Genomic DNA, 18,455 nt, shown 5'->3' with positions numbered 1-18,455 from the left:
GGGCATAGCGATTTTTGGCGATGAGGCGGCCGAGAGGGGGGCAAGCAATTTTGGCAAGCCGTTTGGAAATTTTACCCCCCCCGGGCTCATAATTATTGCTACAGCCCTTAAAGTAATCTAAAAACAACCAAAATATTGCAGCAATGTCAATGTGACAAATTGACAATTAATGTCAATCAATGATGTTTAAAAACAAATTTGCCAAGTTTGCCAAAAACTTGCCAATTTGCCAAGTTTGCCAAGTTTTCACAAAAAACACAAATTTGCCTATCACTATTTAATATCATGACATTTGATGTTTAAAGTTTAAACACATACATGTACATGGGTACAAAAAGTAAGCTTACCTCAATTTTAAATTGTCCAGACCAAGATCAACCACCATGCAGCCATGCACAGGTACAACCATCAGCATGACAGCATTGGAAGTACACTGTAGTTTCTCAGAAGTCAGCAGACTCAGCACACACTTTGCAGCCTTTTGATCAAGTTTGTTTCTTTTTCATTGTTGACAAAAAATCAATACCGCCAGATCAATAACACATGAATGAAAATGTGGTCTGATGATCTGATCCGATATCAGCACATGGGGTCACTTAGATACTAAAAATATCAACCAAAGTTCCACAGTAGGGCTTCATACGTGTGAACTTGTGAATCGCGCACAGGCAATGAGGCTATCAATTTGTTTACTATTTATTTACTTCCGGCTGCCAGAGGTCATTTATATTGTGAATGGATTTAGAGAAAAATGTCACAATGAAGCGAGTGAATAGTGAGCAGATTCAGGCTGCAGTTCTGCAGTATTTGAAGAGACGAAACTATATTGTAAGTTATCAAGTTGTTATTTCAAATGTAGTAAGGAATATTGATGAAATGAATGGGATTAGAGACTTTTTAGAGCACTTTTTCGAGAGCGATGATGAACCGAATTGGCTGAAACCTGATGAATTCGGCACACATGACATTTGGATTTGTGCGTAGAAACTTGGGGCATACACGAAAGATACAAAATAAGCTGCATATACTGCACTTATACTTCTACTTCTACTTCTACTTCGGTAATTGGCAGAGTCCATAAGTCTGGATGTGATGCCAATGGATGCGGATGCGTATGTGCGGTGCCAGACGTGATGGTGCGTATTTACAGGGTGCAAGTAAAAACATGGGCCACCAATTACGGGCCAGATGTAACAGCTCCCTTGAAAGCCTCAAAGGTAGGTGAGGCTATCACATCCACTGGGAGGGCGTTCCACCAGATGACTGTCCTAGGAAAGTAGGAGTTGTTGTAGAGAAGGATGCGAGCTGGAATGATCTGGTATCTTCCTGGGTGGTAGGATCTTGTGCTGCTAGGTGGCATCGGGGTCAGGAAGTGCTGTGCGTTGATGGCAATCTGCTGGTTTTGAATCCTGTACATTAGAAGTAGGCTGGAGATTTGTCTTCTTCTCTCAAGGGAGTCCCATTTTAGTTTGCTGATCATTGATGTTACACTGTCCCTTTGCTGGTAGTTGCTCAGTACAAATCTCGCTGCACGGCGCTGGATGTTTTCAATTGAGGTGGTTTCTTTCTTGATGTAAGGATTCCAAACATTGCAGCAATACTCCAAGTGAGGTCGTACTAAGGAGACGTAAGCTTGCTGTTTTAGCTTCTGGGAGCTGCCTCTTAGGTTCCGCTGGATGAGACCTAGTATCCTGTTGGCCCGAGTAGTAATGCCGTTGATGTGCGACTTCCAGGACAGGTTGGTGGACAGAGTTACACCTAAATATGGGTACTCCGTGACTGCAGATAGTGTACTTCCTCCTAGATGGTAATCAGCGCTGATGATGTTGCGACGGAGGGTAAATCTTAGGGTATGACACTTATCGGTGTTGAACTTCATTAGCCAACGTGTAGACCATTGGTGGAGCAGGGTCAAGTCCTCTTGAAGGGCAGCAGTGTCATCTGTATTTGAGATTGTTCTATACACCAGACAATCGTCTGCGAAAAGACGTAGCTTAGATGTAATCCCTTCTGGTAGGTCATTGATGAAAGAAATGAAGAGCAGTGGGCCCAGGACGGTGCCTTGTGGGACTCCAGAGGTCACAGGGACCCATTCAGATGACTTTCCATCCACTACAACTCGCTGGGACCGGCATGTAAGAAAATTTTCCATCCACAGAGTAAGGAGCCTCGAACACCGTGGTGGTGGAGCTTCAGCAGCAGTCGTTGGTGAGGGACCCGGTCAAATGCTTTAGAAAAGTCGAGTACTACAGCGTCGACCTGCTCACAGTTGTTCAAGGAGCTTGCAAGGTCCTGAGTGGTGATAATTAGCTGGGACTCGCATGATCGGCCGGGTCTGAAGCCATGTTGGGCATCTGATAGAATGTTGTTGTGGTCATAATGATCCATTACATGGCTGAAAACTATATGCTCTAGAAGCTTGCTGCAGATTGAGGTTATGGATACCGGGCGATAGTTGGATGGTGTGGTTCGATCTCCCTTCTTGTAAATTGGAGAAATGTTGGCTAGTCTCCAGTCAGATGGGGTGACACCTGTATCCAAGGACTGTTGGAATATGGCGGCCAATATAGGAGAGATTTCCACCGCAAGGTCTTTCAGTATACGGGCAGGTAGAGCATCAGGTCCAGTGGCTTTGTTTGTTTTTAATGACTGGAGTAGCTTCAAGACACCATCAGGAGAAATGGTGATGTGGGCAACACTGAAATATTGGAATATCCCTATAGTACAAAGGAACTCACACAGAAGGTGGGGAAAATTCAACGAAGATCAGCGCGCTTTATTTGCTCGAGAAGTCTACTACCATGCTAGTCCGAATAATCAGACCCAGAACAAAATATTAATTTCTGACATGATCGTGTACTGGGTCTGAACTGTTTCCATATGAAATCTTGATGGCAAATTGAACAATAGAAGCACATGGTTCTACGTGACAGCTTTTTAATCCTTATTCAGGTTACGTGAATCACGCTATTGTGGACCATCCTTCTGATACTTGAGTGTTTGGACAAGCGGAGCGGTTTTTTGTCTACCTCTCTGTTTGTAAACAAACCAGGAGGTCGAAATCGTCCTCCTCGCCGAATACGAAAGTCAGCGTAATAGTACGGCACTACTACCATGCATGACTTAGTTCACCACGTAAACTTGTATGGCTCAAAATTCGGACCGCTCACCGTTTACTACTTTCTGTGTTTTGAAATTTGTTGACGTTTTAATGATCCCCGATTTCCGGTCGATTATTTTAGCTGTGTCATGTCACGTGCATGACGCTAGAGTGGGTACCAGCCAAACTTCAGAAGAAAAAAATCACGATCGCCGATAACGATGTGATATGGGACTTACATAGGATTACACAGAGATATTTCTTGCCAAAATTTGACCATTTCTAGGTAGCTTGGTCCTACTTTGTCTGCGTTATATGAAAAAGGACAGTCTTAAGTAAGTAAATGTGCAACGCTTTTGATGTTTTGATGTTTTGGGAGACTGGGAGGGATCAGAACAAAAAAATGATGGAGCCTATTCTTGACTGTGTAATATTCCTTCAACCAGCTACCGTGCGGTAACAGTCTTATACGATGGACAGATAGTATCAATTTGTGAATGAGGACATCGTATAAGTTCCTTGTACTAACCATGACTAGCCCAAGAATTCGCTCACCGGATAGCTTCACATTCTATAGTCAAATGCAGCAAACCTTTGACGAGCGCGACTACCGTGATGTTGCAAATTCGGAGCTAACAACGCGTACAACGCACAGTTCATTCATTAATTTCAACTCGGCAACAGCCGATCGCCTCAGCAGCCTGAGACAAGTGCGTCCAACACAGGATAAATACACAATGTATACTTACAATCAGGGGTAGCGCGAGCACAAAAAATCAAGGGGTCCAATTTAATTTTTCTGGACCCTTTGGTACCTGCAAAACCAACATTTAAGGGGTCCGATGAGAATTTAAGGAGTCCATCTGTCCGAAATTCTAAACTTCCGAACTTGTCAAATATTCTGTGAAATTATTAGTGTTATTGGCCTATGGTGAATCAAAAAATTTACTGATCTTTTTATTTTTTTATTTTTAATTGATGATTTATGGATTATGCCTCCGTTCATTGTGAAATTAAGGAGTCCATACAGTTTTTATCGGACCCTTTGGTCACATTCAACTTGAGATTTAAGGAGTCCAAAATGGGCAAAATCAAAAAATAAGGAGTCCCTGGATGCGCAAACTCCTTAAATGCGACCCTTGCTTACAATATGTGCTTGTCAAAGGTTTACTGCATTTGATAAATAGGCTAGAGACCATTGCATTCAAAATCTAGTCGGATTTGCTAAAGCATGACACCGTGTAAAGCAAAGGAAGTTCAAAAGTAAACACAGCCGATCACAACAGGCATGACACTGACAGGCGATTGCATCAAAAATGTTGCTAAAATTACACTTCAGCAAAATTTTATACATGTAGACTGTCCAGATTTGGTAAATCTTGCTCAAAAGATAGAGTTTTCTCATAAATTTTACAACACAGATTACATCACGGAAAATGGATTTTAAAAACGGTAAACTTCGGACTCTATAGAGAAGTTTGGTGACTGCTAAGTTCCTTATCGTTTTCAGATGTATTTACAACAGTCCAATGTCCAAAATAAACGATCTGCCAAAGTCGCCGACTGAGTCTTAAGTCGCGACTTTCAAGCTTCCAGCTAGTCGACTTCAGAAAAGTGCATGTCGCCCAACATGTACTGTCAAACACCTCTATTTGCCTATATTGCACGGTTCCGCCATGATGCAAGGAGAGCCTCAAACTGGCACACAGTGTCAACACCCTGTATTATAAATATTTTTGTGTCAGTTCCTGCAGAACTGACACCTTTAGTACAGGTTTGACGATCACGTGACAATTCGAATCATCATATCGAAATATCACGTGCTCTGTAAAAATATCAATATCGATATCGATACTATTAGTCAATTCAGCCCCAAACCAAATCGCCCACATGCCAATTCGAACCCTGTATATTGATGTACAAAAAAAGTTGGCCAAATTTAACTATTTCGTGATTTTCTCCATAACCGTTGTTTTTACATCAAATCTGTATAATTTAGATGAATTGATGTCTTGCATTCGGTCACAAACCAATTCGTTGTACTTTGTGCAATAACCCTCTATCTTTTAAACCAAATATCCTAAAGAGTCGTGCGATGTCGAACTTTTCCTCTGGTCATAAAGAACAAAACATGTCAGCGGCGTATCTGTACGTAGTCACGCAGTTTCAGCCCTCACAACACGGGCTTCCGGTCCTAGGAAATGGAATATTACTGATAAATATATAAAGATGGCAAAATCAGTAAACCAGTTTAAGTTACAAATAAAGAAAAGTCTAATAAAAAATTACATCTAATATTTAGGGATTATTTAATGACCTCACCCATCCCCCCCCCCATCTCCACTCCAACTATCAATTTCTTGTGTGGACTGTGGAATATCTATATGAAATGTTATAAATATTTATATTGGAGTCTTTCTTTGCATGTTCTTCTCCTCTTTCTTTTTTCTTTTATTTGTTAACTTTGTGTAATTGTATGTTGTAACTTAAGGCAGTGTAAGGGGGTGCTCGCTTCAGGCCTTTGGGCCTTTTGAGCATCTCCTCATTCAAATGTTGTGTCTTTATATTTTGTATGTTGATTTGAATGAAAATAAAATGATGATGTATGATGATGATGATGTACATCATTTCCTACAGAGTCGTGAGATATGTCAAACTTTTCCCTTGGTCATAAGGAACAAAAAAGTCAGTGGTCGATATCTGTAGGATCATTGGTTAATGAGATATAGGCCTAGTCACTTTTTTTTAATTTTGTGCACTTAACCCTCTATCTTTTTAACCAAATATCCTAGAGAGTCGTGCCATATGTCGAATTTTTCCTCTGGTCATAAGGGAAAAAAAGTCAGTGGTCGCATATGGTCATTTTCACAGTAAAGGGTGTAACTTTTGATTTTTAGGGTCAAAATTTCAAACCACTTAAATATGTTTCTGTTTACTGAAATCATGCATAGAAGCAACTTAAATTCCAGTAAAATAATGTTTCAAGGCTTAAACCTTTTGATTTCTAATAAAAAATTTGACATTTCCATAACATTTTGGTTAAAATCTAAGAAAAATGTATTTTACATAACCTCAGAAAATTATGACATGAAAGCTGGAATACATGTGAAATCCCATTCCAAAGTAAGTCAACAGATACAAGTTAAATTTTATACCATGTTTTGCTATGTTTGTAATTGCAGTTTTGAAAATTTTTAACATCAAGTGTCATTTACAATGGAAATTTCCAAACCTTAAACATGTTTTTTAAGTTTTAATTGGGTTCCTAAAATAATTTGAATGTCTAACTTCATGTACAAATACTACTTGATGAAAGGAACCTCCCAGCCAAGTTTCACAGAAATTGGAGTTATTTTTTAGAATTGGCAATTCAAGCGATTTGTGTTTCAGAGGCTTCAGTTAACAACACAGGTGATCATAAAAGTAAAATATTTGGCTAACTACTACAAGTTGACATAAAAAATAGGTAAAAAATATCACAATTACCAATTTTCATGCTTTGCTTCTAAGTATTGAATTTCAGTTGTGACAAAAATTAAATTATCACAGCAGGTCATTTTTTTTTGTTTCGAGGCTTCATGTTAACAATTGTTAAACATTGCAGAAGTAGTTTTTGAAAACAACAGTGTTGGGATCATCTAAGCTGTTATTTTCTTGTGTGTATTGAATCAATGATTCTATGCGGCAGATATTGTAGATTTATCACATGTTAATTTTTTCACCCATTTGTTAAGTATGGTGTTTTTTGCATGTGAAGCCTCCGAAACAGGCTTTTTGGGTATCAGTATATTTTTCAAACATTAACCATAATGTCAATTTTTTTTAAATTTATGACATTCTGCACATATCAAGTAATAATTACAATGCAGATATCAGTATGAAACACACCAATTTAGATATGCATAGATGATAATTAATCTTATTGTTGTTTCGGAGGCTTCATTTGTTTCGGAGGCTTCAATTGTTAACGGAAAGTTTGTATTGGGTCCCATTTTCAAACGGTGATATATATCTCCACGATTTAAAAACATGTGACTTGAGGATCTACTTTGCTACATTTTGATAAATAGATTGGATGAGCTCTTTTATTTATATTTGCACAAGCTTGCTGAACAGTTTGTTTGGAGGCTTCAAAAAGTTAACGGAAAAACGGCTCTTTGAAGTCAAGATTTTATAAAAAATTTAAAAGCTTGCAAATCGACTAATTTTTGTTACCCATTTCAAGTTAAGATAACAACTGTTATGAATCAAGAAGAAGTGAAGAAATAACCAAGAATTATGAACCAAAGCTACACCCACAAAGTTTGTTAACAATTGTTAACGGAAAATGAAGCCTCGAACGACAAATATCGAAGTCCGCTCCTCAAAAATACAGGGCTGTTCACAATTAAATCTAATGTGGCGGTGTTTACTGAACATATGACTGTACTTTCAGGATAAGAAAAATTATCCATGAACTAACTGAAGAAAACACAGGGTTTTACAAAAATGTTACTGTTTTTATAGTTTTTCAAAATGGCAATATTAAGTACATTTAAGCCTGCTAAAACTGAACGCAGTAACTCCCAAAGCTGATTATGCTACCCAAGGTAGCTGCTAACTAGATGACTTATGTGGCCAAAAATCATGGAATTCTGTGGCTTTATTAGAACACTACGGATTAAAATGTTAAAAATCCAAAGTTACACCCTTTACCGTGAAAATGACCATATCTGTAGGATCATCGGTTAATGAGATAGTCACTTTTTTGTACGTTGTGCACTTAACCCTTTTTTTTTACTTCTGGATATCGTTTGGAGTCAAATGATTTTTCATTTTAAAGCTTATGATATATTTTCTAAACACGAAATAAAACAAAATTGACCATGAGCCGACTTTACAGCTGTTTAGAGATGGACGGTCACATAATATTCATTAACATATTAAATCGTTTATCCCTTTTGGTCAATATCGAATTGGTTTGTGGCTGACTTAGCTTGGGGCCAAATGCATGAATTGGCATATGGCCAAGTCAACTGTGGACGAATTGATTTGGCGAATCGATCTGCTTCCATGCTGACCAGGAAGTGCGAAAAATTACATTACTTTTACAAGGCAAAAAGCAACTTTTCTAGGCATTGTTGACATGGTGCCTCGCCCAAAAAGGTTTCCTACTATAAAGACCTAACTTTTGAGATGGTTTGTATGTTTGAAGGTGCAAAATTAACAATAAGCTTAAAATCATGGCCGGTTTACCGCTTGAGTTTTGCAAGTCATCATCATGACGTCAGACGCTTATCTCTGTCCTGATAATATCGACATAAGTCTTGATAGTGTCACGCTGTTTTACTTAGCCTATATCTGGTGGCAGCAGCATTTTTCTGATAATACACGGGGAACTGACAGGGGTCCACATCTTTTTTTCTTTCTTTCTTTTCAGTTTTTTGTATTTTATCAGTAGGCCTACTCAGAGCTGGTGGGGGAGAGAAAGCATTAAAATACATTCAGGAAAAAATACAACTCGAACCAAAGATGAAGGCTCCATTTCAAAATCAAAATTACAAAAAAAAAAAAAAAAAAAAAAACACCGGACAATAAGCAGGTTCAAAGACCCACAGAAGGAAGATGACAAAACAGAGTCCTGACCCTATCCGAATCCTATTTTGACCTTTACACAAATAAACCACCAGCCCCCTTCTTCATCACATACAATATTTTTATAAAAACATCCAGCATGTCCAGTGTTAATTAACAAAAATCTTTTTGTATTGCGCTGGTATAGGAGTTGCAAGGGCCTGATACTTTGCTGATATCGAATGATGAAATTCGCCATCTTCCTCCTGTGAAAAAATTTGAAGAATAGAAGGCTGACGTTATGCCAAGTGTATAATTAGGCCTATTTAATGATAAAATGAACTACCACTAAATGTTCTTGTCAGTGCTGCAGTGCAAAACTTCTCTACATTAAAATAATAGTTACATTGTAAATTGGAACTGACACCAATTTTTTTCAGGAATACTTGTTTCCATACAGCTCAATACTCCGTTGAAATCAATATTCTATTATTGACACAGATAAAGAATGTTTACATATGCATTGTGTTATAGGGCTTGCACCTGGAACTTAACTGAATGGGCTGAACGTGTTCCTTTATACCTATAAAGTAGAATTGTAATTCTCAAAATTAAATATCAAAATTTTTACATTGGATTTCAAAATCTTTACATAAAAAATGCAGTAAAAGATATCCACAGCAAGCTGCAAGGCCACGCTAATTAGTGTACTGCTTTTCGAGTGAGTGTACTGGAAAGAAAACCCTGGTTTTACCTGAAAACAAATCGATTTTCTTGTAATAGAAACATCATATGGGGTACTAGAGCATGCACAAATCGTAATAATGTGTAGAATATAGAAACTCTGTGTGTATCTCATATGATAGTCATGGTATGCTTAGCCTGAGTCGCTCGGCCTATCTCGAACAAAATCGCGATGCGTAGCTGTTGAAAAACGAGAGGAGTCGCTGTACTATCACGGGAATTTTTGACACGAAGATATAGGGATGATGACGATGTGTGGCATGACATGCAAGGAAGAATTACATAACTTTACGCAATGTTATACGACTGGTTCAATTCCCATTCATGCATGGTGCCCGATCAAGGCAAAAATGGCAAAACTAAATTCAGTATGCAAGCCTAAAAATGTTGTATAGTATTGTACATGTATACTGCGCCAGAAAAGTATTCTTCACTTTTTCAAAACTGAACCATATTGGGGTAAATTTGTTTTTTTTAATACTATGCACTATCTAATCCGGAACATTATGACACCCCATTGAATCCAATGTGACTTCAAGAAGCAAAGTTACAAGCATTTGATTAGATGAAGGTCCAGTTTTAAAAGTGACAAAACTGGCCTATTCAAAACTCCACAGACTAGACATCTGGTGCCTTTCATTTAAAATAAAAGTAACAAAAGAAAACTGAAACAATAGAGCTGACAAATAAAATGAAAGTTATGAAAAGTACAGAGTTAAAACTGAAATAAAAACTGCTTTAAACAATGCTTCATTGAAGAAACTGTGTTATCTCTTTGTTGTGCTTGTTGGAATCTTTTTGCGCCTTGTGTAGGCCAGTTTGTCACTTTTAAAACTGGACATTCATCTTACTATAATTTGCCTAATGTTGTATGTATGTTTGTGTGTGTTAGAGGCTCCGTCAGTTTTGATACCAGCCTCGCTAAATTCGCACAGGGATGCAGAAAATACGGGAATTTCGTAAGCTACCTTGGTCGAAATCGGAGGTCGAAGGTCAAAGGTCAAATTTTAAACTTGGTCCGATTGGGCTGTAACTCAGTGGGTAGAATCCTTGATGTGAGTGGAATGCAGAGGTCACATATGGTTGAGATCGATAAAGAATTGGGCTCAAAATCGGTGAAAATGTGAATTTTCAATTTGATCCAAAATCCCTGTGTGCACTCTTGGATCTGGTCATCTATAAATAGCTCTGATGCCACTATAATACATGTATGTACTTGCAGTAATGTGGTGTGTGTTTTAACCCTTTAAGGAAGAAAGGGAGTAGTCAGTAAAATAAATACATGCATACATTAATTAATGTAATAAATGTCATCCAAGGTCAAAGGTCATCCAACGGGTCATCCGGGTCAAAGGTCGTATGGGGTCAACGGGGTGAAACAGTATCCTATCAGCTGGATTGGGCATAGTCTGGTAAAATCTATAAAGCCAATGTCTTCCACTGTGGGTTTTATATTAACCCATTAAAAGGGCATTTCGTGATCCACAGCCTCATCCCCCCACTTTTCTCAAAAAAAGTTGAGATTTTTATATCACTGGAAACCACTGGCTACATAATGTTTATGTACAAAATATTTCTTGCAGATTAATTCGTTTAGCAAAGATATCGTGAAATTTGAATTTCGTTCTGGTGCACCAGAACGAAATTACAACGTATTGTCTATGGAGCAGTGTAATACACATAATCATGCATAACTCGCAAACGCAATGTCGGAATCAACTGAAATTTTGGGAATATGTTTTTTTCGTGGATATGTACTGAAAAATGTCATAAAAAGAGGATGCTAGGATCACGAAATGCTCCTTTAAATGAAGGAAGAAAGAAAGAGTGGTCAGTAAAACAAGCAAATATATACATGTCATTTGAGGTCAACTCCTTTAATGAAGAAAGAAATGGTCAGTTAAATAAATACATTAATTAATTAATATTAATTATTTCATTAATTAATGTCATCCGAGGTCAAAGGTCATCAAACAGTCAAAGGTCATATGGGTTCAGGCTATGTTCCTGTAGTGTTATGCATACGGGCATATTGAGCTTAATAATCATTTACGCATACGGGTATAGCTCTAGTCTATTCAATTGCATGTAAGTTTACTTCTTGAGGTCACATTGGATTCAATGTGGTGTCAAATCAAATAATTAATCACTCATGTGATGAAAGATTCTCATCGTGCTATAAACATGATCAGTTAGTGGCGTAGCTGCCGGGGGGCAGGGGGGCAATTGCCCCCTGGCAAAATTTGCCTATTTGGGCCCCGCCCCCTAGTGCAAGGAAAAAAAGAGGAAAAAGGAGGGAGAAAGAAGAAAAAAGATAGGAGAGAGAGGGGAAGAGAGGGAGAAGAGGGGCAGAGAGATGGAGAATCCATACGATATGCAATACCATACGATTATATTCAATAAGCCTGGCAAAAATTGTCTATTTGGGCCCGGCCCCTCCCCCCCCTCCCCCAAGTGCAGGGAAATTTGGTGGATTTGGGCCACCGCCCATACAGGCTTGCCCCCCTTGGAAAAAATCCCAGCTACGCCGCTGTGATCAGTTGGAGCGCTATTAGGCCAGGGAATTTCGTTGCTATGAAGTTCTGGCAACACTGTACCCATGCCGGTATTCCTATTAAACCCAGGGATATCGATCCACAATGCTAGTATCAGCCTTAGATTTCACGCGTTGATTTTGAAAAAAATTTCAGGCGGGAGTAAAAAGTGGTGAAATCAAAACGGAAATTCTGACAAAACTATGATATATCGCTCACGGTGATGTGCGTTAGAAAGTTGGGGAAAATCCTTCATTAGCGAACTATATTACTTTGAAAAGCTAAAAGGTTGATCAAAAAAAAGGCTCGCGGGCAGAGTTTAAGCCTATCAAAATCAAAAATCTTACACGAAAGTCAAGTTTAACACTAGGATTTGAAAAAAAAAATACAGTATCAAGCGCTACAATTTGACCTGACATTTACTGAAAAAATGAAAATGATTGCTTTTTATTTGGCCGAGAAAATTAATTTTACATTATATAATTTAGAACCCAATATGTGATTTGCTCTTGTCCGAATAATCAGTCCCAGAACAAAACATTAATTTCTGACATGATCGTGTTCTGGGTCTGAACTGCTTCCATATGAAATCTTGATGGCAAATTGGACAAAAGAAGCACATGGTTCTACTTGACAGCTTTTTAATCCCTATTCAGGTTACGTCGTGAATCACACTATTGTGGACCATCCTTCTGATACTTGAGTGTTTGGACAAGCGGAACGGTCTTTTGTCTACCTCTCTGTTTGTAAACAGACGAGGAGGTAGAAATTGTCATCCTCGCCGAATAGGAAAGTCAGCGTAATAGTACGGCACCACCGGTAATTTGCTCTCATGTTTTTTGTTGTTTTTGTCTGGGCTAGAAACACTGCATCAAATATCCATTTTGTGTTTTCTTTCAGGATACCAGTGCTGATAATTTTAGCAAGAAATCGATAAAGCTAACAGAATCATTAACGTCTATGGCAGCGCAGGCTGCAGCTGATAGGGAGATGGGTGCATTGAACATGGTTTCATGTACAACATGGTAAGTCATAGAATCATTAACGTCCATGGCAGCGCAGGCTGCTGCTGACAGGGAGATGGGTGCATTGAACATGATTTCATGTACAACATGGTAAGTCATAGAATCATTAACGTCTATGGCAGCGCAGGCTGCTGCTGACAGGGAGATGGGTGCATTGAACATGATTTCATGTACAACATGGGAAGTCATAGAATCGTTAGCGTCTATGGCAGCGCAGGGTGCTGCTGACAGGGAGATGGGTGCATTGAACATGATTTCATGTACAACATGGTAAGTCATAGAATCGATTAACGTATATGGCAGCGCAGGCTGCTGCTGACAGGGAGATGGGTGCATTGAACATGGTTTCATGTACAACATGGTAAGTCATAGAATCATTAACGTCTATGGCAGCGCAGGCTGCTGCTGACAGGGAGATGGGTGCATTGAACATGATTTCATGTACAACATGGTAAGTCATAGAATCATTAACGTATATGGCAGCGCAGGCTGCTGCTGACAGGGAGATGGGTGCATTGAACATGGTTTCATGTACAACATGGTAAGTCATAGAATCATTAACGTATATGGCAGCGCAGGCTGCTGCTGACAGGGAGATGGGTGCATTGAACATGGTTTCATGTACAACATGGTAAGTCATAGAATCATTAACGATATGGCAGCGCAGGCTGCTGCTGACAGGGAGATGGGTGCATTGAACATGATTTCATGTACAACATGGTAAGTCATAGAATCATTAACGTATATGGCAGCGCAGGCTGCAGCTGATAGGGAGATGGGTGCATTGAACATGATTTCATGTACAACATGGTAAGTCATAGAATCGTGCGTCTATGGCAGCGCAGGCTGCTGCTGACAGGGAGATGGGTGCATTGAACATGGTTTCATGTACAACATGGTAAGTCATAGAATCATTAACGATATGGCAGCGCAGGCTGCTGCTGACAGGGAGATGGGTGCATTGAACATGATTTCATGTACAACATGGTAAGTCATAGAATCATTAACGTATATGGCAGCGCAGGCTGCTGCTGACAGGGAGATGGGTGCATTGAACATGGTTTCATGTACAACATGGTAAGTCATAGAATCATTAACGTATATGGCAGCGCAGGCTGCTGCTGACAGGGAGATGGGTGCATTGAACATGGTTTCATGTACAACATGGTAAGTCATAGATAATCGTTAACGTCTATGGCAGCGCAGGCTGCTGCTGACAGGGAGATGGGTGCATTGAACATGATTTCATGTACAACATGGTAAGTCATAGAATCAGTAACGTCTATGGCAGCGCAGGCTGCTGCTGACAGGGAGATGGGTGCATTGAACATGATTTCATGTTCAACATGGTAAGTCATAGAATCATTACCGTATATGGCAGCGCAGGCTGCTGCTGACAGGGAGATGGGTGCATTGAACATGATTTCATGTACAACATGGTAAGTCATAGAATCGTTAACGTCTATGGCAGCGCAGGCTGCTGCTGACAGGGAGATGGGTGCATTGAACATGATTTCATGTACAACATGGTAAGTCATAGAATCATTAACGTATATGGCAGCGCAGGCTGCAGCTGATAGGGAGATGGGTGCATTGAACATGATTTCATGTACAACATGGTAAGTCATAGAATCATTAACGTCTATGGCAGCGCAGGCTGCTGCTGACAGGGAGATGGGTGCATTGAACATGATTTCATGTACAACATGGTAAGTCATAGAATCATTAGCGATATATGGCAGCGCAGGCTGCAGCTGATAGGGAGATGGGTGCATTGAACATGATTTCATGTACAACATGGTAAGTCATAGAATCATTAACGTCTATGGCAGCGCAGGCTGCTGCTGACAGGGAGATGGGTGCATTGAACATGATTTCATGTACAACATGGTAAGTCATAGAATATTAACATATATGGCAGCGCAGGCTGCAGCTGATAGGGAGATGGGTGCATTGAACATGATTTCATGTACAACATGGTAAGTCATAGAATCATTAACGTCTATGGCAGCGCAGGCTGCTGCTGACAGGGAGATGGGTGCATTGAACATGATTTCATGTACAACATGGTAAGTCATAGAATCATTAACGTCTATGGCAGCGCAGGCTGCTGCTGACAGGGAGATGGGTGCATTGAACATGATTTCATGTACAACATGGTAAGTCATAGAATCATTAACGTATATGGCAGCGCAGGCTGCTGCTGACAGGGAGATGGGTGCATTGAACATGATTTCATGTACAACATGGTAAGTCATAGAATCATTAACGTCTATGGCAGCGCAGGCTGCTGCTGACAGGGAGATGGGTGCATTGAACATGATTTCATGTACAACATGGTAAGTCATAGAATCATTAACGTCTATGGCAGCGCAGGCTGCTGCTGACAGGGAGATGGGTGCATTGAACATGATTTCATGTACAACATGTGAAGTCATAGAATCGTTAACGTCTATGGCAGCGCAGGGTGCTGCTGACAGGGAGATGGGTGCATTGAACATGGTTTCATGTACAACATGGTAAGTCATAGAATCATTAACGCCCATGGCAGCGCAGGCTGCTGCTGACAGGGAGATGGGTGCATTGAACATGATTTCATGTACAACATGGTAAGTCATAGAATCGTTATCGTCTATGGCAGCGCAGGCTGCTGCTGACAGGGAGATGGGTGCATTGAACATGATTTCATGTACAACATGGGAAGTCATAGAATCGTTAACGTCTATGGCAGCGCAGGGTGCTGCTGACAGGGAGATGGGTGCATTGAACATGGTTTCATGTACAACATGGTAAGTCATAGAATCATTGCGCCCATGGCAGCGCAGGCTGCTGCTGACAGGGAGATGGGTGCATTGAACATGATTTCATGTACAACATGGTAAGTCATAGAATCATTAACGCCCATGGCAGCGCAGGCTGCTGCTGACAGGGAGATGGGTGCATTGAACATGATTTCATGTACAACATGGTAAGTCATAGAATCATTAACGTCTATGGCAGCGCAGGCTGCTGCTGACAGGGAGATGGGTGCATTGAACATGGTTTCATGTACAACATGGTAAGTCATAGAATCATTAACGTCCATGGCAGCGCAGGCTGCTGCTGACAGGGAGATGGGTGCATTGAACATGATTTCATGTACAACATGGTAAGTCATAGAATCATTAACGTCCATGGCAGCGCAGGCTGCTGCTGACAGGGAGATGGGTGCATTGAACATGGTTTCATGTACAACATGGTAAGTAGGGGTATACATGTTTAACTGACCGTAAATGCACTATCCGTTTATGAAAATCACTAACCTTTTAAACGTAAAAAAAATAATAATGAATCTCTCGATTGCTCCTCTCCACCCAGGTGTATAAATGGGTATCAGTGTTCTTAAATGCTGGGAAGGTAACAGACACGCTGTGGAGGAGGTGTGGTGATCCCCCACAGCAACATTTCACTGGCCTAATCGCTAACAAAAATGCAGCTCCTTTACCTTTACCTTTAATTTTTTTGTTAACTTTATTTGTTTTTTGTTTCTAGTGAGGCAGATGGGGATGTTTATGAAGAACAATTCAACAAATTGAAATGCTTCATAGATGAGAGTCTGGAAGAATACAAGGTAGGTTACAATCAACTAGGACTGTTGCTAGGGTGGGCCATGGAGATGGTGATACAATTACATAAGGGTGGGCATCACCAAGGTTTTCATGTCATGATAGCATAGCAAAATTTATCGCGATATCAATCATATCGCGATAAATTTTAAGACCAGGAAACTTGAACGCTGTCCACGTTCGACATGATTTCCATAATATGGATTCTTGGAAGGAATTTGGTACATCGCAAGTGCTTCATTATTTAAGAAATATTGGAATATTATTGCAAAGTGACGACTTTATTCAGCGTTCATTTGGGAGTTGTTCAGTCTAATGTTTATCGTGGGGTTATCGATGAAGCAGTGGGAATTATCGCGTCACGATAATTGATATTTTCTCACGATATTGTCGTCTTGCGCGATATTGCACACCCTTACAATTTCACCACTGAATTTGACTACTTGCTGCATCTCTGAAAATCTTGCTAAAACTGCACCAAAAAAAACAGTTTTGTGGTTTCTTATACTGTATTGTCTGTAATAAACGCCCCGGGGGCATTGTATTTTTCCAAAAGGGGGGCATCTATTGAAGGTGAATTGTCAGTGAAAAAAACTTTAAAAGTGGGTTAAATTTTCCAATGGTGCTCCTGTACAAAGGAGGGATTTACAACTATATTAATACTACTACCATGACAGAAATTGAGTGGAAAATGACATTTCCATGGTAAATACAACAAAATTACACATGTAAGTGCATCATCAAGCAAGAATCTGGTGAAATTCTACCATAATTAGGTAATGAAATGGACGGAAGTTTGAGTCATAGGTTTTGTCCACTGACAAGATATGACTGATGCAAGTTTTTAACTTACTCACACGATATAGCATGGAAATGTTTGCATTTTTTTCAATTTTTCACCCTCATTGTGATTCTTGCAGAGTGATCTTCAGGGACTTCTCTATCCATTGTTTGTACATTTATTTCTTGAGATGATTTATGGAGGACATAAATCTGCAGGTAAGTTGATTACTTTACACTTTTTCTCCCCCCAAAAAAAAACCAACCACCCAATTTGTGGGGTGCATTTTCATATAATTTTTCAAAACACACCCAAAATTGACAAATTGGGAGCTTTTCCTAGCCAATATTTTTCCTCCTCAAAATTAAGTAAACAGGATAAATAAAAGTTGTGATCAGGATTCATTTACGTAGACTTGAAATCAGTCACTCCTGTTAGGCATCAGAGACAAATTTGTTCGATCTTTGGATCGACCGTCGATCCTGCTTCGATGGTTGTTATTAATGAACTATCAACTAATTAATCGGAATTAACGCTAAATATATATATATTGGTTAATATCACTACAGGCACAAACTACTATTTTATCCCAATTAAGGGGTACTACACCCATTGATTTTTTTTTTTGCATTTGTTTGCATTTTGTGAAGAAATTAAAAAAAATTGGACAAAGTGGTATGCAAAATGAAGGGCAAATCTTCTCGTTTTATTGGTGGCATCGGTATCAACGTAGCTTACATGCTTTTAAAAGTAGAAGCCAAAAGGTGGTACATCACTGATGATTTAAATTCACTTCATTTTGGAAAGCTTAATATCAACGGATTTCGTTAAAATTTTGGATATGTGTTGCTAACACGTTAGGGAAATAAAGTTGATATGTAAAATGGGAATAAGTGGTTCCTGATTTCTTTTATGACTTCATGAACTTGGTGCTCCACAACTATCAAAAAAGGAACTGGTTAAAATGCTTCTATTTTCAATGTTGAGCTATATTTTGTATTTTTAACTTGCGACATTATTTCACTGAAACTTAATTAAGCCATAGGTAACAGGTTACCACAACCATACTACAGCAATGTTGAAAAAAATTGTATTTCTTGTCACCTATACCAC

The 18,455-nt window shown here is 39.4% G+C and overlaps 2 protein-coding genes across 4 annotated transcripts in view; one reads left to right on the top strand and one right to left on the bottom strand.

Annotated features, from left to right (window-relative positions):
* Nucleotides 1–596, bottom strand: part of LOC140163029 (squalene synthase-like) — a 119,606-nt gene extending 119,010 nt beyond the window's left edge. For all 3 annotated transcript variants that reach the window (XM_072186370.1, XM_072186367.1, XM_072186368.1), the window contains exon 1: nt 348–596. The gene's annotated coding sequence lies outside the window, so the exon portion shown is untranslated. The remainder of the gene's footprint in view (nt 1–347) is intronic.
* Nucleotides 597–708: 112 nt separating this feature from the next.
* LOC140163030 (TAF5-like RNA polymerase II p300/CBP-associated factor-associated factor 65 kDa subunit 5L) overlaps nt 709–18,455 on the top strand; it is a 37,810-nt gene continuing 20,063 nt past the window's right edge. The window contains exons 1-4 of the mRNA XM_072186371.1: nt 709–828; nt 12,832–12,956; nt 16,488–16,566; nt 17,482–17,560. Coding sequence (XP_072042472.1) covers nt 736–828; nt 12,832–12,956; nt 16,488–16,566; nt 17,482–17,560 — 376 coding nt within the window. The 5' untranslated portion in view covers nt 709–735. The remainder of the gene's footprint in view (nt 829–12,831; nt 12,957–16,487; nt 16,567–17,481; nt 17,561–18,455) is intronic.

This window comes from Amphiura filiformis, chromosome 10 (genome assembly GCF_039555335.1).
Source record: "Amphiura filiformis chromosome 10, Afil_fr2py, whole genome shotgun sequence".
Lineage (NCBI taxonomy): Eukaryota > Metazoa > Echinodermata > Ophiuroidea > Amphilepidida > Amphiuridae > Amphiura > Amphiura filiformis.
The sequence above is the reverse complement of the archived record's forward strand: the minus strand, read 5'-3'. Positions and strand labels throughout refer to the sequence as shown.